This window comes from Aquarana catesbeiana, linkage group LG05 (genome assembly GCF_042186555.1).
Source record: "Aquarana catesbeiana isolate 2022-GZ linkage group LG05, ASM4218655v1, whole genome shotgun sequence".
NCBI lineage: Eukaryota > Metazoa > Chordata > Amphibia > Anura > Ranidae > Aquarana > Aquarana catesbeiana.
The window spans coordinates 582,227,625-582,251,518 of record NC_133328.1 but is presented as its reverse complement, the minus strand read 5'-3'; the positions used below and the strand labels follow the sequence as shown (position 1 = coordinate 582,251,518).

General features: G+C 43.7%; 1 protein-coding gene across 12 annotated transcripts in view; it reads right to left on the bottom strand.

Annotated features, from left to right (window-relative positions):
- UBR5 (ubiquitin protein ligase E3 component n-recognin 5) overlaps positions 1-23,894 on the bottom strand; it is a 133,158-nt gene that overhangs the window by 32,789 nt on the left and 76,475 nt on the right. For 9 of the 12 annotated variants that reach the window (XM_073632069.1, XM_073632073.1, XM_073632072.1 and 6 more), the window contains 6 exons: positions 23,699-23,845; positions 22,725-22,843; positions 17,737-17,875; positions 17,529-17,658; positions 4,907-5,067; positions 4,564-4,803 (listed from right to left, as the gene is read on the bottom strand). In XM_073632069.1, the coding sequence (XP_073488170.1) occupies positions 4,564-4,803; positions 4,907-5,067; positions 17,529-17,658; positions 17,737-17,875; positions 22,725-22,843; positions 23,699-23,845 (936 nt within the window). The remainder of the gene's footprint in view (positions 1-4,563; positions 4,804-4,906; positions 5,068-17,528; positions 17,659-17,736; positions 17,876-22,724; positions 22,844-23,698; positions 23,846-23,894) is intronic. The other 3 variants (XM_073632076.1, XM_073632077.1, XM_073632079.1) reach the window with 1 other exon arrangement.

Sequence of the window (23,894 nt, the reverse complement as noted above, 5' to 3'; positions counted from 1 at the left end):
ACCGCCAACGAGGAGGTGTTCTGGGGGCTAAATACGCCCCTAGTTTGGACAACCTTTTTATGGTCAAGTGGGAGGACGTCATCTATTCTGAGCGGAACCCCCATTTGATCTTTTGGGCCAGGTATACAGATGATGTCCTCCTCCTGTGGGATGGCACCGGCCCGCAACTGGACAAATTCTTTGCCTCCATTAATAACGATTGGGGGGGGGGGGGGGGATGGGGAGATCAGGTTTGTTCATGAGGCCAGTCAAAAGGAGGTCAATTTTTTGGACCTGACAATTTCCAAGAGGGGAGATGGTTTTAATACCATCACCCACTTCAAGATGACAGATATAAACTCCTTCATAACTCTGGACAGTTGCCACCATGAATCAGTACCTAGGAGGCAATCTTTGAGAATAAGGCACAACTGCACAGAGAAAGGGAACTATAGAACCCAGGCTGGTGTCCTCATGAATAGACTTGTAGAAAAGTTATAACCCAGAATCTTTACAAAATACCATGGAGCAGGTTGGCATCATGGATAGATCAAGCTTGCTAATGGAGAAAGTACAAAATAAGGATGTGGGTGGGGTACCTTTGGTGCCATTCAACACCACCTTTTCTAATCAACACCATCAGATAAACATAATTCGTAAACATTGGCATTTGCTGGGTAAAGATCGAGTTATAAAGACCTTTTTGCCAGCAAACCCACAGGTGATCTTTAGGGGTGTCCCTTCACTCAGATAAAATTGCTCCCAATGTCTTTGACCCCACCCCCGACTAAAAAAACCTGTCTTTCAAATTGTAACAGGTTATCACCAATGTCGCAAGTGCAAGGTCTGTTCTTTATATAAATGTAGGAACAGGACAACGGATGTTTTCGTATCATCAAGCACTTTTATGGAACATGGGATTGAACCATTTATTACCCGTTTCACAATGGGTGTAGTCTACCTGCTGCAATGCCCATGCGGGTTGCAGTATGTGGGCAGAACCAAGCATGCCTTGCAGGTACATCTTGGCGAACATATTACTAACATCAAAAGGGGCTTTAGATACCATTCAGATTCCAAACACTATGCCATACATCATAATAGGAATCCAGCTAATACCCTCTTTTTGGGCATAGATAGATTCAGTGCCCATTGGAGGGGCAGCTACTTGGTAAGAGAGCTGTCGAGACTGAAAATGTAATGGATACATAGGGTATGCTGCTATACTCCTATCAGTCTCAACGTAGATGTGGATGTTAACGAGTTCATAGATAATTCTTGAATATTGAAAGCATCTAACTCTGTAAACCCGATTTGAGTTTTGGGATGGCATTGTCAAAATATTAAAAATAACTTTTTGGTATGGGGGAGGGCAACATTTATGTCCATTCTGAAGGTCCATATAGTTAGTTTTTCGGGTAAGGAATCAGAAAAAAATCCTCATGATTAGGTTCTTGTCATATAATCATTTTTTAATAATTTTTTAAAATTAAATAAATCTCTTTTCTTATTTTGAGGCCGATAGTCCTCCATACCGGATGATTTTCTGGCTCGTTTGGCCTTTAACCAATTTCAGTTTTTGGATTATTCCATCTTTTTTTCACTGTTAATGGAAGTTCATAACTTAGGGCTCTGGAGATCGGCATATTTTCACCTTTGGGTAACCAATGCTAGAGGCCGTTTGGCCTCTAAATATAGGTGGTTATTGCAACTCTCGTTTGGAGAAATCACCACCAGAGGTCGCTAGGGTGTCCCCATGGAGGTGTTTCAGCTCTCCCTTTCCGAGACTGGATTCCTTTCCGGTCTGTTAAACTGGTGGAGAAAACCTTTCCTTTTTTCTTTTTAAATGCCTGTAGAAGAGTTACACGATAAGTAATCGTGCCTTCAGCCAGTGGATAGACCTAATCCCGATCCAAATCGGTGTGGCAAGAGTATAAGGTCATGCAATGAGGACCCATTGAGGGTTGCACAGTGAGTGGTGAACTTATTTCTCTGGTATTTTAACCACCTCAATACAGGGCACATACACCCCCTTCCTGCCCAAGCCATTTTTCAGCGCTGTCACACTTTGAATGACAATTGCGCGGTCATGCTACACTGTAACCATGCAAAATTGTTATCTTTTCTTCACACAAATAGAGCTTTCTTTTGGTGGTAATCACTCCTGGGTTTTTTATTTTTTCCTAAAAAATAAACCAAATATTTAGAAAAAAAAAGTTTGTCAGTAAATTTTGTAAATAAGTAATTTTTCTCCTTCACTGATGGGCAGCACACATTGCTGGCAGTGGTGGGCACTTAATTGTAATCAGGGCACTGATGATCAGGGCCCTGATTACATCCCTAGATGTCCTCTGTGAGGAGATGCCGCTGATCAGCTCTCCTCTCATCTGTCAGTGTGAGGCAAGGAGCGCCAATTACCGGCATCTCCATGTTTACATGTGACCAGCTGTGATTGGACACAAACAATCACATGGTTAAAGAGCCGCGGCTCTTTACACAGATCAGGGTCGCGCCGTGTCCTAGCAACACGGCGCGGCCGCAAGAGCAGTTGTTCTGGGAAGCCGTCATATGATGTCCACCCAAAACGAAAGCCGCACCGCCCAGCCGTCATTTGACGGTGGGCGGGCAGCAAGTGGTTAAATAGCATACGTTAGTGCTTAATCTAATATGGTCAGGATATTTTAGATATTCCCTTTGGACTTTAGATGAGAAGGATCCCTCAGTCAAATGGCTGTGAGCTGTCCATTCCCCATGAGTGAGGGCATTTGCCCTTTCCCAAAATGGAGGAGTTAGCGAAGGTGCCACTCAAAGCTCAGAGCGGGGTGTGGTTTCCTTGTTATGGAGATGAATATAAGGCGGTGAGTCAGTACACCGCCCCTGCCTCTGGACGTCAGTTCTGATGAAACGCGTAGGATGGATCGACGTGCTGAGCTCACCGTGTTCACGCCGGTCCCGGAGTGATGGGCTGCATTGGAGAGCCTGCCGGCTTGTTTTTTTGTGCTTTTAAAAAGTTCTACCCAACTGTAAGTTCAATACATTAACTATTAAATGACCACAAAGATTTTACAATATGGAAGCCTTTATTTCTTTATGGGGATTGTATGGCAATATGTACCTTTGAGTGGTGTTATCCAGGAAGATGCTGAGACCATTGCTGTGTTTACCAAAAGCCCAGGCTGGGTATTAAGCCGAAAGCGCTTGTGATCTCCCATGATAGGAGATCATTGGAAGTCGGTAAGCGTCAGTGTGTGTAGTTCTTTGGGTCACATATCACATTCTTTGGGTACATCTTGTGTCAGCTTCACATCCATTTTTCATCTGACAGACTTTATTTGTGATATTCATTTTTCAGTTTTTATATTTGCTAATGATTCAGGAGTCTAGCGCAACTTAATTATTGAAAGATTAACTATTTTTGCCTAAAGACATTGGAGTGACGAGTACACAAGGGAGGGTCTGGATGGCCTCCCTAACCCATGACAGAAGGCTGTTAAGATGGCAGAAACAACTAATACTGAGGTGATGGCAGGAGACTGCCAAGCTTCAAGAACACTTATCAGAACTAGATTGCTGTGACTCTGAGTTAAAGATAGAACGAGCCCACAGTGATCCACATTTGTTCTAAAATCAAAGGGAGAATGCACAGGTGTTCTCCATAAGAAATAGGGCAGAGTCTGGATTAGCTGTAGATGTAGAGGTCCCTGAGGACAGAACAAGGGATTTGGTCTCACCTGATGGAGCTGAAGGAGATTCAGAGGTTGAAGAACCGTATTATAGAGCGTTTCTGGAACCCGGTTCCCTGAGAGGATAACTAATAGACGTCCCCAAAACTAGGAAAGTAAGGCCTGGGGTCACTTCTGACAGCATACTATCCCCTCCATCTCTATGTACGGACAATGCTGCAGCCCTGTAGCCGCTGTGCAGCTAGGCCTAAAGGCAACTAGTGCTGATGAAGGTGGGGCAGCCAAAGGTTACCAGGTCACTATAGGCAGGCAGAAGCAACAAGGCAGTTACTACTGTTGGAAAACCAACATGTGGAACTAAAAGTAGAAGCAGCAGTGGGATAGTGCTTCTCAGGGACAAGTGACAGAACATAGCATGGATCACTCAGTCCCTCCCTCTTAACCCTTACCAAAGTGCAAACCAGTGGTGGTGGAGAATGGGAAAGGCGCCCAGTGGTACTATGGCGAGGTATAAAAAGTTGGCCACCCTTCTAGGACACTGGAGCATGAGCACAAAAAGCTTGGAGGAGGAATTACCCTGGGCTAGCCCACATTTTTTGTTTGCCATTTTTCAATCCTCCTGTAGGCAGCAGCATAACCTGACAGTATCAATTTCTGTGTTCCTCCACGGAAGGAAGGAAGGAGCAAAAAGCATGTATAAAAAAAAAAAAAAAAAAAAGTTTACTTCAAACGAACTAATGACAAAAAACAAACACCTATTCATTTATTTAACCTGCACATAATTATATAACTGAAGTAAATCTTCACTTTATAGTGAAGATTCTCAACCCTTTGTATATCAGGTCCAATGTAAAGGAAACAAGGTACTACTAGCGTTGGATTTGTGCAGCAAGATTCTTACCTGCTAGACTGGTCAGAGGATGGCCTTGGAGGGAGAGGCTCAACAGAAAAGAGTTCTTCACTTCCCTGCATGGCATCAATACTTGTGCTGGCCAAAGTAAAGGGTGCAGTAGGTCGCGCAATTCCCATTCTCACTGGAACAATGAGCGACTCCGCAACATTACACAGCTCCTCTACTGCATATGGAAGCAGTGCTTGGAACACCCTCTTGCATTTGCCTATTGGCTGTGGAATAAAGTTACTGAAAGAAAGAATTTGTGAATGGCTAGTATTAATACATTGCATAAGGAATTTTATAACTCAGAATATGACAAAATAAAATAAATAAATCAGCATAAACTTACTTTTTCTTCTTGGAGGAAGCCATTTCAACACTGAGTATAACAAACACACGAGCCACAGAACGCAGAAATCGCATAGTGACAGCCACCGCCTCTTCTCGACGTCCAGGAGTGTACTTGTTCTGAAGTTCTTTTACTAGCGTTCCCAGCAATGTGTCCAGCAGCTTGGAAACAAAATATTTGAACTCATTTTCATTCTATTAATGTGAAAATGCCCAGCAACTATTTTCTCCTCCCATTTTTCTTCATTTCATTTTAGTAGTTTAAGGTTTTTCCATAAAATTAGAGAACAAAAACACAGCACATCTATTTATAGTTGTAAAAAGCAAAGCATTTAAGGATCAGGATATAGATACAATTTGAAACCTATATTAATCAGCTTACAGTATATCTGAGACCCAATGTTATCTTGGATTCAGTGGGAGAGGGTTGGGTAGGTAAAACTGCTGTTCGGTTTGGTCATCTGTGTCTCATTAAGGAAATTTCTCTTTACTTCTCTTTAATTTCTAGACTCAACAGAAAATGAATGAATATCTTTCAAATAAGAGGGAGTGCATCTTAAGAACCAATTATCCGCATTGGAAGACTTGCACCTTGCGGCAGAAAATTACATCAGCCAAGGCCTGAACATCCACCTGGTAGAACTTGAAGAAAGTGTGAAGAGAGGACCAGACGGCAGCCTTACAAATCAGGGAAACAGATACGTGATGCTGGAAACCTTAAGAGACACCAACAACCCTGGTGGAATGAGCATGAGCATATGAACTAGAAAGGAGTTGCCTGATCAAACTAGCAATGGTGGAGACGAAAGTGGTATGCCATCTATGAGGGCCCACGGCATGTCAGAGAGGGCTTGCAACTAGAGGTTGTAGCTTTCAGGTAGACCCCGACAGCCATGATCATATCCAGGCAATGTAATCATCTTGTCATCATGTTTTGTGGTAGGACAGAGGGAATGGAAAATGTCCTCACTAAGGTGGCAAGAAGAGACCAGGTAGAAAGGAGGATTTTGGTCTCAAAACCACTTTGTCCTTATGCAAAACATTACAGTGTGCATTGCAGAAAGAGCTCCTATTTACGAAACACACCTAACAGATGTAATGGCTACCAGCAAAGGCAACCTATAAAGTGGATTTCTTCCAATGGAATATTTCTAATTGGTCCAAAAGGGAGATCTTTGAAGTAGAGAAAGCACCAGGTTGAGATCCCAAAGTGACACAGGGGGTCAAATTGGGGAATTTATATGAGCAACTTCCTAAAGAAAATTCAAGTTAGACTTACCGGTAACTTGTTCTCCAAGAGCCTTTCAGGACAATACCTGAGAGAGTGGCTCCACCCACTAGGAAACACCAACTCCATCAAATTTTAAAAGGAGGCTTCTCCCCACAGCGCGACAGTTTTAGCAGAGTACCTCCGGGTCAAGCTAGAACACATAAGTTTAACTTTAATTTTTCCTAAATGTCTTTCAGGACAGCACCTGAGAGGATAATCGAGACTTGCCAACTAGGGAGGGACAACAGCCTGAAGTACCTTTCTGCCAAATGCCTGATCACCAGCTGACAGAAGATCCAGTCTAATGACGGACAAAGGTTGGATAACTTGACCACTTAGCCGCCTTACAAAATTTGGGGTGGCACCAGCTTTTTCTGCTCATGTCATGGCCAGAGCTCTAGTAGAGTGCACGTATTCCCGGCGGGGGAGAAAAAAAAACCCATTTGGGAATAAGCTTCTGAAATGGATGATTTTAGCCATCTAGCAATTGATCCCTTTGATGCTTGGCAGCCATTTCGGTTGCCAGAAAAAAAGAACAAAGAGTCCGAAGATCTAAAGTCCCTTGTTATTTCCAAGTAACGCAATACAATTCTTCTTACATCTAAGTTATGTAATAAATCCTTTTTTTCCCCAGAAGGATTTGAACAAAAAGTTGGCTGCGACCTGTTATGAACTGACGCTACTTTTGGTAAAAACACCGGATCTGTTTTAAGTACAATCCTGTCAGGGCAAATTAACAAAAAAGGTTCCTTTACTGATCGAGCATGTAGTTCACCGATTCTTCTTGTGGATGTAACTGCAACTAAGAATACCGTTTTGAGAGTTAAATTCCTTAACGAGATTGTAACGGTTCAAAAGGATCTTTTGTGAAGGCTTGCAGGTCCCATTAGGAAAATGTTTAGTAGGAGCTGGTCTGGACCTAGTAAGTGCCCTAAAGAATCTTGTAACCAAAGGAACTGAAGAAATTGGCCTAAGTATACTCCCAGGGCAGCCACTTACACTTTAAGAGTGCTAATCGCAAGACTTTTGTCCGCACCATTTTGTAGAAATTCCAATATCGACACAATGTCTTCTAAGGTTCGGTTTGACGAACGACACCAAAAGTTGTAGACTCTCCAAACTTTAGCGTAAATATATCAAGTAAGTTTCTTTCTACTGGCGAGTAAAGTGGATACTAGAGGCTCCGAAAAAGAATCTGACAGATAAAGTTTGTCTGACAGAATCTGCACATGGGACCCCTGGAGGTTTGAATAGAAGGCAGCCAATGCTAGGATGACTGCTTTTAACTCCCTCCAGTTTGAGGACCTTCCTGCTTCGGATCGGGACCAAATTCCCTGTGCTATATTTTGATCCCAGTGGGATCCCCCTTCCCCAACTGCTGGCGTCTGTCGTGACTCTTTTTTCTGTCGGAAAAGACCATACTAAGCCCTTTGACAAAACTGACTTCACCACCAAAGGGTCCTCTTGACCCTGGTGGGGAGCTTTACTTTTGTGTCTAAGGTTTCTGGGCTGCATTAGTTAAAGCGGGGTTCCGGCCACAAATTTTTTTTTTTTTAAAGTCAGCAGCTACAAACACTGTAGCTGCTGACTTTAAATAAGTAGACTTACCTGTCCTGGGTGCCTGCGGTGTCGGCCGCACGAGGCCGTCCCGTCCCCTGGCTCTCGGCGCCGCCATCCTAACTAAGGGAAACAGGCAGTGGAGCCTTGTGGCTTCACTGCCAGTTTCCTACTGCGCACGTGTGGCACTCTGAATGGTTCTGTGGTTTTCTGGGAACACACAGTTCCCAGAAGGCAACGGGGCCGCTCACGAGGAGCAGGACATGCCGCGGAATAGGAAGAGGCAGATTAGAAAGACTGCCTAGCAACAAGAGTTTCAGGTAAGTCAAATTTTTTTTTTTTTTTTTTTTACAGATTTTTGGTGCAATTTTTTTTTTTTTTTTAGGGTGGCCCTCCACTTTAAGGCCGTGGATCTACCTGACATACTTATTGATTCTGCAGATGTGTCAGAAATGTAAGCCACAGCTGCTGCTACGGTTGAAAAAGAAACAAGTATCTCCTGCTTGGGCGAATCTGCTATAATGTGTGCTTTTAGCAGATTTAGCCAGAACTCCATGTTTCTAAAAACGCAGGTAGTAGCCATAGCCGGTTTGAGGTTGCCCATGATGGATTACCAAGCCTTTTTAAGCTGTTGATCCATCCTTTTGTCCATGGGATCATTTAATATTCCCATGTCTTTGAATGCCAAGTCTGTTGATCTGGAAACTTGGGAAAATGCCGCGAACTTTGTTCCAAAGCGCCTCTGGGTCTTCATTGAACGGGAAGCGTCTTTTATGCGCTCTTGGGAAACGTTTTTTTCTCTGGATCCACTCATTCCTTTTTGATGGCTTCAGAGATTACTGAATGCATGGGGAAAGTGCGACTTTTCGTTTCACTAAGCCATGCTTACAATCAAACATGCAACGATAATTCTCTCTTTAATTCACGTAAAACCAATGTTGCATAGACTGCTTTCAACGGACTGTACTTGTTCCAAGGACAGTTTGAATCTTGAAGGTGCATCTTTTGCCCTTTCCTACTCCTCTTCCCTGGAGCGAGAGGGGGAATGCTCCCCCTTGGGTAAGAGGACCAGCTTCAGCCTCCCTTGCTGGGATTAAATTGTGAGTGTGACAGACTCACCCAGGACAGAGGCTTTTGGAGGGGACTGAACGCTAGCCACTTGCCTACCGACTATAGGCTCTGGCAATTGAGGGAGCTACAAGCATTTAGGATGATATTCTGTTTTGTAATGCAAAAGGACATTATTAAGGAGGCCAAGATGGTCTCTGCCAACTTGGGACTCAGAAGACAGATGTGAAAGAAATGCTGATTAATGAGATCTGCAAAGCCCGAGTCTTTCACCCAATAGTTTATTGTGCTCATTAGCACACTTTTGTCTCCTAGCAAACTATTGGGGGATGCTTTTCTACTTATGTCTATTGTAAGTTGGGAGTGAGGAGATGGCAAGTCTACCCTGAAAGGTCATATCTCTGAGTCACCTAGTCTGGGTAAATTTTTAGATAACTAGATCATGTTAATTAGGTTTCTGGTTACAGTTTGTATTGTCAGCCTGCTGTATATTTTTGTGTCATCTCAAATAAATCAGTTCAGTCCATGATCAGCAACCAAAACGAGCCTTGTCTTGTTTTCTGGTTGTTAGCAGTTAGAATATCTAATACCTATATTCAGACTGGGAGGAAGCGGTATATGACGAAAGTAATGGAGTGTGGGACATTTTGTTACATTGGTGGCAAGCAGTGGGATGTTTCGTACAGTCTGGGACATCCAAACCTCCACCTGGATCCAAGGTCCGGATAGCAGGAGGAGGAAGAAGAGAGGTACAGATACCAGCTGCCATGGAAGAGGAATTCGGAAGGAGGTTGGGGGGATGCAGATACAGCACAGAGGACTAGTATCAGAGCAGGTCCTGCTGGGATGGTATGATTCTAACCGCTTGCGAACTCTGGAAGGAAACGCTAGCCCGTGAGCATCACCACCAGGGAAAAGTCCCTCTTGGATAGCGGATGACAGCCCAACAGAAGGCTTTCGTGGCCTGGGACTGTTGTATGTGAAGCTGACCGGGAACCATAACTTTGGGAGTGATTTGGAGTGGCGGTTGGATGAAATCGCGGATTTCAGAGAAGAGCTACTGAATGTCTCGGGAGTACACTGGGCACTGAAAGAGAGAGTTTCTGGGCGTTCAGGAATGGGAGCTGGAGACCGCTTACAGACGGCTGCTAGACTCTGCTCAGCGCCAGAGCTGGGCTCCCTTTGACTGGGACTATCAGGAAATACCAGTAGACAGCTCTGAAATCATACCTGAAGAGTTGGAAAGGTGGTATAGTAACAGTGTACTTTGCCAACTTGCCCCCGCAGCTATAGACGCGGAGGTCTTATGGTGGATGCATCAAGTGCTGACTGACCTTGACAAACCTGTTTCTGCACAAGAAAAAGGTTGGATGGAGGAATGTGCCTGTCCAGCAGCATGCCAGAGAATAAGCAGTGGAAAATCTGGAGATTGCCATTCCCAAAGCTGAAGTGCTGACAACAGGGCAGAGCTCTGCTAACCTCTGCCCAGCACCGATAGCATCTACTGGGTTCCACGGAGAGGAAATGGTGAACCTCTATCCTCAGACACCAGTTGCAGAGATTTGATAGCCCTTTCTGCTGAGGAAGAACAACCTGGTGAGCCTTCAGCAGAAGAACTGGTATCAGGGCCAAACTTCACTGAGCTTTGCCCAGCACCAACAGCAGTATCTGTGGAGTTACAGGGAACATCCCCAGCTGAAGCGCTGGCCACCGGACAGAGGGTCCCAGACCTCTGCCCAACATCTGTGGCAGTTCCGGAGGCTCAGGATGAGAAGGTGGTGGTCACTTCCCAGCAGCAGATCAGGATACAAAGGGAGAAGGGAGAGGAGGTTTTCGCTGTCCCTCCAACAGTGGTCAGGGTGGAGGAAGCGGTCATTCCTACGCAAAGATCCGTGCACCTGGAAGACAGTACAACAGACATGTCGTCCCAGCAGCCAGATGAGGGAATGGAAGAGGAAGTAGCTGGCTCACCTCCCCAATGGCAGCTACACAGTTTGGGAGTGGAGGAAGCCAGCTTCGCGCCCCAACGGTTAGCCAGAGCGGAGGATGTGGAGTCCCCAGCAGAAGTGCTGGCAACAGGGCAGAGTGCTACCAACCTCTGCCCAGCACCAACTGTGGAGTTCCAGGGAGCCGGGACAGTCGGCCCCTCTCTGCAGCAACAAGCCGATATAGTAAAGCTTCTACTCCCAGCCGAATCACTGGCAACAGGGCAGAGCACCTCTGCCTAGCACCTACAGTGTCTCTACAGCTTCAGGAAGCTGGGGCGATCGGCCCCTCTGCCCAGCAGCATACGGAGCCCTGGAATGTTAGAAACCACCCAGCTGAAGCACTGGCAGCCGGACAGAGTCAATGACCTCTGCCCCACATCTACTGAGGTCAACTATTCTTTGCAGCCAAGATTGTAGATCATGCAGACTGACTATGCAAGTTCACTTTGCCCGACTAACGCATGTCCAGACAAGGTGGAGGAGGTCTGGGACCTTGATAGTCAACTTTTGATGGGGGAGAAATGTGACAGACTAACCCAAGGTTTTTGGAGGGGACTGAATGCTAGCCTCTTGCCTACCGACTATGGACCCTGGCATTCGAGGGAGCTACAAGCATTTAGGAAGATATTCTTTTATGTAATACAAAAGGACATTAAGGAGGCATTGATGGTCTCTGCCAGCTTGGGACTCAGTGGACAGATGTGAAAGGAATGCCGATTAATGAGATCTGGAAAGCCCGGGTCTTTCACCCAATAGTTTATTGTGCTCATTAAACACACCTTTGTCTCCTAGCAAACTACTGGGGGATGAGTTTTTACTTATGTGTATTGTAAGTTGGGAGTGAGGAGATGGCAAGTTTACCCTGAGAGGTCATATCTCTCAGTCACCTAGTCTGGGTAAATGATTCGATAACTAGCTCATGTTAATTAGGTTTCTGGTTACAGATTGTATTGTCAGCCTGCTGTATATATTTGTGTGTCATCTCAAATTAGTTCAGTCCATGTTCAGCAACTAAACGAGTATTGTCTTGTTTTCTGTTAGCGGTTGGAATAGGATACCTATATTCAGACTGGGAGGAAGCGGTATATGACGAAAGCACTCAGTGTGGGACGTTCCGTTACAGTGAGCCCTGAGAGGATCCTGAGGTAGTTGGCTGACTCAGGGATAGTGTTGTAAGAGAAGAGCGAAGAGATTGGACAGTAGCATCTAGCTCTTTCTTAACTGAGGCGATTAAATCACTGCATGCAGAAGAAGCTTCTTCCTTAACTAAGGAGTCAATGCAAATGTGACACGATGCCTTCTTCCAACCCTCAGGTAACTTTGTTTCTCATGAGGGCATCTCTTTTTGATCGATGGATCAGAGCTCTTAGCCTGCCAAAAAGCAATAGAGAACACCAGAGCATCCCAGTGAGTCAAACCTGCCTCCAAATGGGCTCACCACAGGTGCACAGGTAGTAGAACTGCCAACTCCCTGTGCCCAGACAGGCCCCAGCCACCAGGGGGAAAAAAAAAAAAAAAAGAGAGAGAGGCACTACATTATACAGGGTAAAACTTTCATACCCCCTTACCTGGGGCTTGCTGGTGCCTGTCCCACTAGCCGCTGTCACAGAGTCCATCGTGGTGCTGCGTTGCTTGTGGCTATCGAATCTAAAAATTAACTATTCTATATATCTGAAGCAATGGGCCCTACCCTCCCCTTTGCGTCACACCCAGCAGCTCTACTTTAGCTTTAAATGGACGTCTTCAGTGTTTAAGTACTTGGGCACCCTCATCCCTCCAAATCTAGCGGATGCATTTAAGTTGAACTTCCCACTTCTGCTCAGCGCAGTCCGTTCCCTCTTGGACAAATGGCATAGAGGATTGCTCTCCTAGTTTGGCCGCTGTAACACCATCAAGATGAGTATCTTGCCTAAATTCTTGCATCTCTTCCAGACTTTACCTATCTCCATCCCCTCGGGCCTTCTTCCGCCGCATGAACACCATCTTTACCAAGTTTATTTGGGCACACAAACAGCCTGGGATCTGTAGACGCCTTCTAACATTGCCTAAACTCTATGGGGGGGGTTGGGTAGCTGCCCTGGACGCTTTCAAATACTACCAAGCAGCTCACCTTGGCAGAATGATTGATTGGTGTAGACACAAGGATCTTAAACTTTGGACATAGAACAGCAGAGCAGCCCTATCCCCCTGAATAGGGCGCCATGGCGTTACGCATCCCTACAAACGTCTCTCGAATCGCATCCCACTATAGGGCCTACTCTCCGTGTCAGTAATATGGCATGTATGAAACCGGAGCTTTCCTCTGCTCTCTCCGCTGTTCCCAATACTAGCTTTCTCTGGGCATATAATCTACACCCCGTTTTGAAACCTTCAGGAGATGGAATGCTTTCAAGCCTCCCATGTTTTAATTGGCAACCCCCCCCCCCCCCCCCCCGACTCCTTTTCGTGGTCATCAGACTTTGAATCATATTGTGAGGACAAGGACCCCCTCCCGTGTACCCTCTAAGATGTATGCCCTGCTCATCTCCTCAGGGGGATTTTATTATATCGAGCCTTAGCAAATGGGAAGGAGACCTCAATAGGACCTTCACAGCTGCCCAGCATCATATCATCATCCACCTCTCCCTGAAATCATCCATCTGTACACGCACGCAGGAATCCAACTATAAATTTCTGATGTGCCGGTACCTTATCCCGTCGGCTTTAAGTAAATACTATCCAGAGGCCTCAGATCGATGCTGGAGATGTGGAGACGAGAGGGGAACATTTCTCCATATCTTCTGGTCCTGTTCAAAGAACCAACAGTATTGGACAGAAGTACAGAAGATCTCCCAACAATTTACAGACTTTCCTATCCCGCAGGACCCAGCCTTCTTCCTGCTCCACTGCTCACAAATGCCACTCCGGACAATCAAAAAAAATCTGTCCTTCGTCACTTGCTTAATGCCGCCAAAGCTTGTGTCACTGTGTTGGAAAAATCCCAATCCCTCCTCCATTGCCATGCGGCTTTCTATGATTAGGAGTATCAATACTCTGGAAGACTCTGCGCTCAAAATAGAAGAGAAAAACATACGAAAACATGGGCATATTGGAACATGTTGGTATATTCGGACAAAGGGAAGTCCCTTCAGGAGGGCTGTTCTGGAAATTGAGATCCTCCTCTCTTTCATAAGGTTGGACTGATGCATCCCATCGCCCTGGTTCTTCTGGATTTTACTGATTCTAACTTGTTGTTGAGCGACTTAGCGCTATACTGTGTTAACTTGGATTGTCCCTATATTTACTGTGACTTATCACCTCTAGTGCCACAGTTATAAAAAAAAATTTATATATAGATATAGATATCTATCTATATATCTATATCTATCTATCTATCTATCTATCTATCTATCTATCTCTATATCTATATCCACACATATATATATATAAGTTTTTGCCTTTGTCATTTCTATGTTAAACTGGGTTGTTTTTTTTCAAGGTAATCATTTACAATCACTTTAAAATCGCTAAACAAATTATATATAATTTGTTTAGCGATTTTAAAGTGATTGTAAACGATCACCTTGAAAAAAAACAACCCAGTTTAACATAGAAATGACAAAGGCAAAAAACATTTTTTTTTTTTTTATGTATACAAAAAATGAAGCAGCAGCACACTGAGCTTCCCAGTGAATGGCTGTGCAGCGGGGGAGTGTCAGCACAAGTCTGATCATTGAAGGAGACTACACCGAGTTCTCAGCATAGCTAGAGAACTGACCATGGTGTGCACTCCTGCTTAGTGTAGTCAGTTTGGTAATAGGAAAACAGAGGGACTGGCGGGAACACCAGGGATTTCAAATAAAGGAAGCAATACAAAGAGAACAGGATACTTTCTCATACAAGTACATGGTACAGCAGGCACAAATTAGGAATATGAAGTATTGGGGTATATACGCTTTAAGTCCAGTATTGGGTGGGTGCCCCCATTTGGTTGTTTGTAGCTGGCAGACTGGAGGACAAGGCAAGGAGCGGGCAAAGATAGAAATTGTGTTTAGTAATTTGAAATGACAGATTGAGGCTCCATGCACACTAGCGTTTTTTAGAAGCTTAAAAAAATGCTAGAAAAAAAAAAAAAAAAAATACATGCGCTGATAATGGTGTTTTTGTGCTGTTTGTATTAGCTTTTACAAGAGTTAGCGTTTTATTCGTATTCTTACAGTACATGAAGAAGACAAAAACGCTTGAAAAAAGCGGTTAGGTGCTTTTTAGTAGCGTTCAGCTTTTTATGCTGGGAAAATACTCCAAAAAACGATACAAAATAAAAAAAAGTCTGCTTCTAAACGCTGAAGCTTCAAAAATGCTTCTAGCATAAAATGGTGTGCATAGGATAACACCATTAGCTTCTAGGAACACACTAGTGTGCATGGAGCCTGAACCCAGAGATCCGGGGTATTTCAAATGTAGACTGAAACAAAATTTAACAGATGTCCTCCCTTCCCTCCTAATGTCCCGTACACACGGTCGGACATTGATCGGACATTCCGACAACAAAATCCTAGGATTTTTTCCGACGAATGTTGGCTCAAACTTGTCTTGCATACACACGGTCACACAAAGTTGTCGGAAAATCCGATCGTTGTGAACGCAGTGACGTAAAACACGTATGTCGGGACTCTAAACGGGGCAGTAGCCAATAGCGTTCATCTCTATTTATTCTGAGCATGCGTGGCACTTTGTGCGTCGGATTAGTGTACACACGATTGGAAATTCCGACAACGGATTTTGTTGTCGGAAAATGTTATAGCCTGCTCTCAAACTTTGTGTGTCGGAAAATCCGATGGAAAATGTGTGATGGAGCCTACACACGGTCGGAATTTCCGACAACAAAGTCCTATCACACATTTTCCGTCGGAAAATCCGACCGTGTGTACGGGGCATTAGAGTGGGTTAGCCCCTTTATTGTAAGGAAGGCTTCTGGGCAGACTTTGTGAACCTGGGATTGCCACAAAAAAGTGCTAAGCCTTGGTTTGGAATTAGACACCTGGGGAGAGGGAAAATAACCTTTACTGAGAAATAGTAGCTGCAGGAGTTTGAGTCAGTGGCATCCTTGATTTATCAAGTGATTCCAGAAATGGGTGTTCATCAAAATACATGCGTAGAAGATGCTTTTTAAAAGGAAGTTCAGCAAATCATGTTTTCAGCCACAAAATCCCACACTGAGATTAGAGACATTCTAGAGACTTGGCTAGGGTTGTCCCAATACCGATACTAGTATCGGTATCGGCACCAATACCGAGCATTTGCCCAAGTACTTGTACTCGGGCAAATGCTCCCGATGCTTCCCCCGATACCTAGAGGACAGCTGTGATCGGCGCGTGGGGAGTTCCAAGATTCTCCCCCAGCGGCTTTCACCAGCTTTAGTGACATACAGCGGTGATCACTCACAGCTGACTGTCACTGCATCCTCCTCCGTGCCCCCTCCTTTCCTCTGTGCCTCTCCGCTGTCCCCTGCATTCCTCTCTCCTTATCTGTCCCCCTCCGTTCTCCCCCTCCGTTCCTCTCTCCTTATCTGTCCGCCTCCGTTCTCCCCCTCCGTTCCTCTCTCCTTATCTGTCCCCTCCGTTCTCCCCCTCAGTTCCTCCGTCCCCCTCCTCCTTCCTTTGTGTATGGATAGAGTCAGCTGACTCTGTCCATTCACATAACTGAAACATGTAATCTCCTGTGATTACGATGTAAGCCGCTGTCTTCTCTCCATTCATTCTCAGTGCAGCTGAGGCTGCAGAGAAAGGGACTGGGGAATCTCTATCCTCCGTCTCTTTCTCTGTCTCAAGGGGGAGATATCAGAAGTCTGTTAAGACCCCTGATATCTCACCAAAGCCCCCCAAAAGGGCTGATTAAAAAAAAACAAAAACAATAAAGTATAAAAAAATATTGTAAAAAAAAAAAAAAAAAAAAAAATTTTATTTTTTACAACACACACACATACAACGTTCACCCCCCCCCCCCCAAAAAATAGCAAAAAAAAAAAAAACTGTCACGTGACATTAAAAAAAAAAAAAGTATCGGTAATCGGTATCGGCGAGTACTTGAAAAAAAGTATCGGTACTTGTACTCGGTCCTAAAAAAAGTGGTATCGGGACAACCCTAGACTTGGCAAATCACATTCTGTTGAGCATCAACATAAAAATGCTGAGGGCATTAGCTGCAATTGCTCTAAGACAGTCCACAAAGACAGGTTCATGTTCTTTATTCATTTGTTCTGTCCAGTTAGCAAGTCTGGGCCAATTAACTTTGCATTTGTAGGTCCAGTGTTGCAGCCTGCTATTGACACTAAGGATGCCTTTAAAGGAGGGCTTCCAGATACCCATCAACAGAATCTTTAATAGAATAGAGCATCAGGAATCACTATGCACAGGCTCGGTTTGGTGTGTATTGCTAGAGAATTTTTTTTTTTCTTGGGAGAGTGCATGTGATCAGAACAGGGCCAATCAGCGCTGTCCAGACAGAGGATCAGGGGAGAATGAAAACTCCTACAAGCTTAACCAGACACTTCTAGAAGTCACAAGACTCCTATATACTGCTGATTAGAAAAAGGAATTTAGCAGTTTGTATTTACTAAAACTATTGCATTTCCATATGCTGTGTACTGTGGGAGACCAGATATAGTGAATGCAGGTTCTGGGTTTTGTAACAATTTAAGGAAACAATGCAATGTACAGTAGGACAAGTAGCAGAATGGTGTAGCAAACATTAATGCTTACCAAGATGTCAGCAGTACACTTGACAATAAGGCAGTGTGTAAAGCAGTCAAGGCGAATGGTACCGCTCTGTTGATTCAAGTAAATTTGTTCCTCTGGGAGAAGGTGACCAATCCGACTGCTGGCACTCAGTCTAAAGAAAGAAAAACTAAGTATTAAAATGACCATCTTACAATAAAACCTTGAGATTTTACAAGCCACAGTAACTTACGGATCTTTGTTTTCTTGAGAGCCAAACATGATCATGGATTTAAGTGCATTCCAGTCCTGTAAGACACGTTCAAGGGCAAGCTGTGCAAATCTTGGGGGTTCCAAGTCATGATCTGGCATATCAGAATCTGGAACAAAAGCTGCATCATTTTTCACATAAGCAAGAAGCAAAAATAGAAGAAATTTACACAAATTTACAGGGCTATAAAAAAATATCAGGAGGGGCCGCCTAAGGGTTTAGTCTTAGGCAGTGCTCTTGATTGTGGTACTTGGTAGCACTCTTCAGCAAAAAAAATCCAACAGCTCAGAAAAAAGTAATCAAAGAGGCAGAGATATGATCAAGAGGAAACACACACGCAAACCTTTAAAGAATTACAATTACTTTTAAAGTGACTAAAAATGTACTGGGTGTACTACCAAACATGATTCAATTCTGGTGTTGAGGGTGTGAGCAAGCGTGAACGGACCCTTAAAATGAGCCGTCCGGATCACATTTACTGAACAGCGGATTGCCAGAATAAATGCAGCCATAGGATAATTTTAACCACTTCTCAAGTCCAGAACCTTTTGAAAAGGTCCAAGGAAGTGAAGTGATTAAAATGGCACCTAATAGTGCAAAAGCAAGAACGCTCCCGATGCTTCAACGTGACTTTCATTATTTACAATGCAAGTCTTCAGGAGACAGGGTCACACCTCCGCAGCTAACCAACCAGTACACTAAGGTCTGGACAGAGCCAATCACAGACTTCAATGCCCAAAGGCAAAATTTCAGACTAGCCTCACACTTCTCCAGCAGATTCCAAAGCTACTGCTGAGCAACTGTTGATCCAGATAGTTGTTATGCAGCAGCAAAAAAAAAAAAAAAAAAAAAAAAAAAAAAAAAAAGTAGTCCTGAGTGAAGTCAGGAAAAAAAAATAAAATCCATCTTGGTCACCAGGTTAGAAATGGCTAAGGGTCATGTGTGTTCAGGGACATGTGTCCCAAACGCAGGTACAGCAGCCAGGCATAAACAAACTTGTCCTAGATTTTGACATGCTGATGGCAGTTGGGCTGGACACCACACCTGTGCCTCTCAGGCACCCAAAAATGCTGGGATTAAACGCCGACTGCATCAAATCGCACATGTAGCCTAAAAAAATCCCTGTCTCCATTTGGTTGGGTTCACACCGCCGCCGCATCCGTCTCACAGCAGGGGTCTAGTGCGTTCTGGTTCACCATTCCAGGTCCGATTTCAGCTCGAATTCTGGCCAAAATGAACCAAAAGACACACAGCGTTTTTGTGCAAAACGCACCGGACCCGTGTGAACCGGCTCCATAGAGAGACGGTCAAAATCTCCTGCTATTGCAAATTGGATGCGGGGAATCCACATCTAAGCCGCAACGGCGTGGACCCAGCCTCAAAAGAGCACTGAAGAAAGTTAATTTTCAATATGAAAATGTGGCAATTTATCACATAACCCCCGTTCCCATTTGGCACGATTTGACAAGCCAAATCGCAGCCTATTGCCGGCAATGACACTATCCCCCAAGTGGTCCAATGCCGACTTTACGGCGCTGCACCATTTTACAAATGTAGGAGAGAAATCAGTAGTATTGGGACTTTAAATGAGGATAGTGGGGCCGTTCATACCCCTCCTCCATCCCGGTTCAATATTAAAAACTAAAAAAGAAAAAGGATGTGGGACTTTGAGTGAGGCACACGGGAGCAAAGTCAAACTAGAATAAAGTTTAAATTTTTTAATATGAAGTAATACATAAATTCATAAGTTTACATTTGTAGGCACATAGCTCAATAAATATAATTTGTATTCAATCATAAAATACATTCCAACAAGGACTTCTATGTAAACATATGAGGATATGAATAAAAAATGCCATCTCCATTCCATCTCCAGCGCTTGGTGGGGACGGTTTGGCGCTCACGGTCGGCCAGCTCGGTCGCCTGGCTGGCGGGTCTGCGGCCCCTCCCGGTCCCCCTTTGGTTTGCTGGTTGCATGACGTTGGGGGTGTGCTCTGCGGCGGCACTCCCCGCTTTGGCTTCTCCCAGTGAGGTGTCTCCCAATCCAGGCTTTATCCGTACACCATCAAGCAGCCACACACTTTTGGCAACCATGCCCCTACTCCCTCCTTCACAGGTATGGTCTTTCTTCACCCCCTTTTCTTTCACTCACTTTCCTTCTTTTGTTCTACCATCCCCCTTCCCTGGTCTCTTTCTGAACTATTTTGGTCGTTTCTCTCATATTCTATTCTCTCCTTTTCTAAACTTCTTTTTACTTCTTCATTTTTCTCTTTCTTTCACCCTTTTCACTCCAACCCATCCTCACTGCTTCATACTCTTTTCTCCATTTTTTTCACACTATTCTCACCTATTCACTTCGTGTTTCCATTTTTCAGGTCTTTTTCTTCACAGCTATGGTCTTTCTTCACCCCCTTTTCTTTCACTCAGTTTTCCTCTTTTGTTTCACCATCCCCCTTCCCTGGTCTTTTTCTGTACTATTTTGGTTATTTCTCTCATATTCTATCTTTCTCTGAACTTTTTTTCTTTTATTTCTTCACTTTTTTCCTTCTTTTTCTTTTATTCGTTTTTTATTCCAAACTCATTTTCACGGTTTCATATTTTCCCTTCATTTTTTTCACACTATTCTTACCCATTCACTTCGTGTTTTTGCTTTTCAGGTCCTTTTTTTTTCCCCTTTCACCGAGGTCACCCCGTCACACTCTGACCCAATCTGGGGGTTTCTCGTTGCCGGGTCTGCTGCCTGGACATGCTCCCTCAGCTTCGGACCCTGGCATTGTGGGTGGGCTCTGCATTCAGGGCTGCGCCACCTTTGCACGGACGCATTTGTAAGTTCATGGTCTTTGTGGAAGAATGTGGAATTTTATGTTTTACATTTGCCCACTCGTCCTTTAAACTACTCCTAAATATTGCTAATTTCCGCTATTTATAGGTGATTAATACGGTTATGCTCCTGATGAGTGGCTATAAGGTCCCGAAACGGCGTAGAGCTTACAACTACCGTTATTCATACACCATAATTAGCTATGTATGGACGTTCCATTGTTATTGCAATTTGTCTGCCACTTTTTTCTAGTGACACTGCGTGCCACATATTTACTGTTATGCATTTTTTATTCATATCCTCATATGTTTACATAGAAGTCCTTGTTGGAATGTATTTTATGATTGAATACAAATTATATTTATTGAGCTATGTGCCTACAAATGTAAACTTATGAATTTATGTATTACTTCATATTAAAAAATTGAAACTTTATTCTAGTTTGACTTCTGCTCCCGTGTGCCTCACTCAAAGTCCCACATCCTTTTTCTTTTTTAGTTTTTAATTTTACAAATGTAGTTCCTGCACTACTTTTGGCGACTTCGGGAGAGATTTCAATAGAAATCTGTGCATTAACCTGCAATAGATGTCTTTCAAATCGCCCAACGCGCACTGAAAAACGAGTTTGAAATTGTGTGAGTTCAGCTGAACTCACGATTTCAATCTAGCGTTCAGTGTGAACGAAGGCTTAAAGCGATTGTAAATCCTAACATATACCCAGTGAAGTGACTGGCCTCAGGGGATACACAGATGAAATCATTCTACCAGTACCAAAGTTTGGTGTCTTTCCACAAGTGTGCGCAATTTTAAAGCGTGACAGGTTAGGCATCCATTTACTTGCCATAACATCTTTAACATTATACAAAAAAAAATGGGCTAAATATCGTTTTGTTTTTTTTCCATTCATGAAAGTTTTTTTCCTCCAAAAAATGGCGTATAAAAAAATTGCTGCAATGGTATTGATAACATAATTATTATACCATCTCCATAACTCCCTGGTAGTAGTTCCCCTGAAAGTATTTCAGCTAGTCAACTCTATTTTTCAGTCCCTGCTCTGGAAAGGGGGGGGCAGCCAGGATTGAACTAGAGCAGTTACAAAAACCCAAAGATGTATGGGAGGGTTGGCCATTCCGAACCCATAGGTATACGATTTGGCCGCCCAGCTCCAACAAATGGCAGGGGGGCTGTCGCAGATGCCAGGTAACTCTATGCTAGCCATAATGCTGCAGTTTAGTGGGGCTCCTTCTTTGGCGAAGAGATTGGAGGCACAATTATTTTCCAAACCTAACAGTTCCCAACTTACAGGTTACTTCAAAAAGTATGCGAGAAAACGAAACAAAATTACAAGGGGTGCAGGGTTACACCAATTATAGCCCAATTTGGGACAACCACACATATCCTGAACTTCTAAAGTTACAACATGCTAATAGATGGCGCTCGGTGGGTATAACACAAACACATTTTTGACAATGGTGTATTGCTCTCATTTGCTCAACTACAGTCTAGATTCAAAATTCAGCAGAATATGCCATTTTATTATATGCAGCTAAAACATGCTATTAAAGCCCAGAGGTCGATGGATAATCTTGCACTTTCGCCCACACCAGTGCTTTATCTATAGATATATTTATTTATATTATGTTTGGGGGTTCTGAGTAATTTTATAGCAAAAAAAAAAAAAAAAAGTGATGGATGATATTTACACGTAGGAAAGGAATACCAAAATAGGCCCAGTATGAAAGTGGTTGTAAATCCTTGCTTATACCCCCACTGAAGTGACTGGCCTCAGGTAATAAAGTAGGAGATGTTTAATCTGTATCTGCAGCCTTCTCTCCTCTGCAGCCTTCTAAAGCACACATTTTACACAGCATTTCTGAGCTTCAAAAGGCAGGGATCTGATACACAAAGCACAGTGCAGGGAGTTGAGTTTAACCTACGGCTTGGAGATAAAGAAAAAAACAAAACAAAAAACCCCAAATCACACTAGGTGATTTTTGAGGCGATTACATACTATATGGAGATATTCCTTTGTTCATTTTTCCTTTTCAGAGGTTTAAAAACCACTTTAAAGAAGAACATGGCTATTTTAAGATAACCACTATTGCTTCTAAATGTACAAAACAAGCTCAGTGCTAAACTCTAGGAATACCTTCAGGATTGGCTGCTTTGCGGTTTCTATCTTCTCGTATGCGTGGTGGTCTGTACTGACAGTGTTCAACCGTCTGCCTTGCAACAGTCTGCACAAGGAACAGAAGAAGGTGCTCCCCTCTAAAAAAAATAAAATATATTACCTTGGTAAATCAAAGGTGATAAAGAGGGATTCTGGTGCTGCAAATGGTGTTTTGTCCTTAGTCTAAAACCATGGGTGATAACTGTAATAGTAATTTTAAACAGTTCAATGCTGGTAACTAGTATTCTCAATAAAAGAATGCAGCCATCTTTGGAGGGTGTCCATTACCTCTGTAGACAAGTCAATAGCAAAGAGGGGGGAGGGGGTGTGCCAGCTAGATGTATAAAGTTCAGATAAAAGTGTGCCAACTGAACACTTCAACAGTCCAAACAGGGGAAGAATCCCATCAAGTTGATCAGTCCTGGAGTGAACCGATGCCGCTCTGTGCACTCCGCCACCGATCCCCTGGCTGTTGGGGATGTAGATCTTGTTACTGGCTGGTCAGCATGGAGCTTCCTCCCACACATATACAACCAGTAACAAGATCTACATTCCCAACAGCCGGGGAAGCAGGAGTCAATTACTCCACTACCCTCCATACTTCTCTAGGAGGAGGATTGGGGAAGCAACACAGATGTCCCGGACCTGACAGCAGTGAAAAGGAACTGCAGGTAGGTGTTTGGGAACATGAAAAGGTACTGAAGCATTTATTTTTTACCCTATTGCTTGATCATGTGGTCTGTTCCACAGAATGTTGGGTGACTGAGGTTCAGGCAGCAATAACAAGTAAATGGCTGTGTCTAAAAGTTATCCTCCCCTTGACAGACCAAAGACCACTGAGGGTCCAATCCTGGAAACGCCCTTTTCTCTACCAAGATAAGGTTTACATTGATTTAGTGACTAATCTAGGTCCCTGCTGCAAAAAAAAGAAAGAAAAGAAAAAAGAAGTATACCTGCTATTTGGCATGGTCACTAGATTAGTGATGGTCAGCAGTCGGTATAATAGATCTAGACGGGCAGACTTTTGACCTGCAATTAATGTCTTGCATTTACATTTCTCCCAGCAATCACAATAGGCAGTGGGTGATGTACGCTTCAGCCTAAAAAATAGTAACAGATTAAACAGGTTTACTTTAAAAAATACACAAA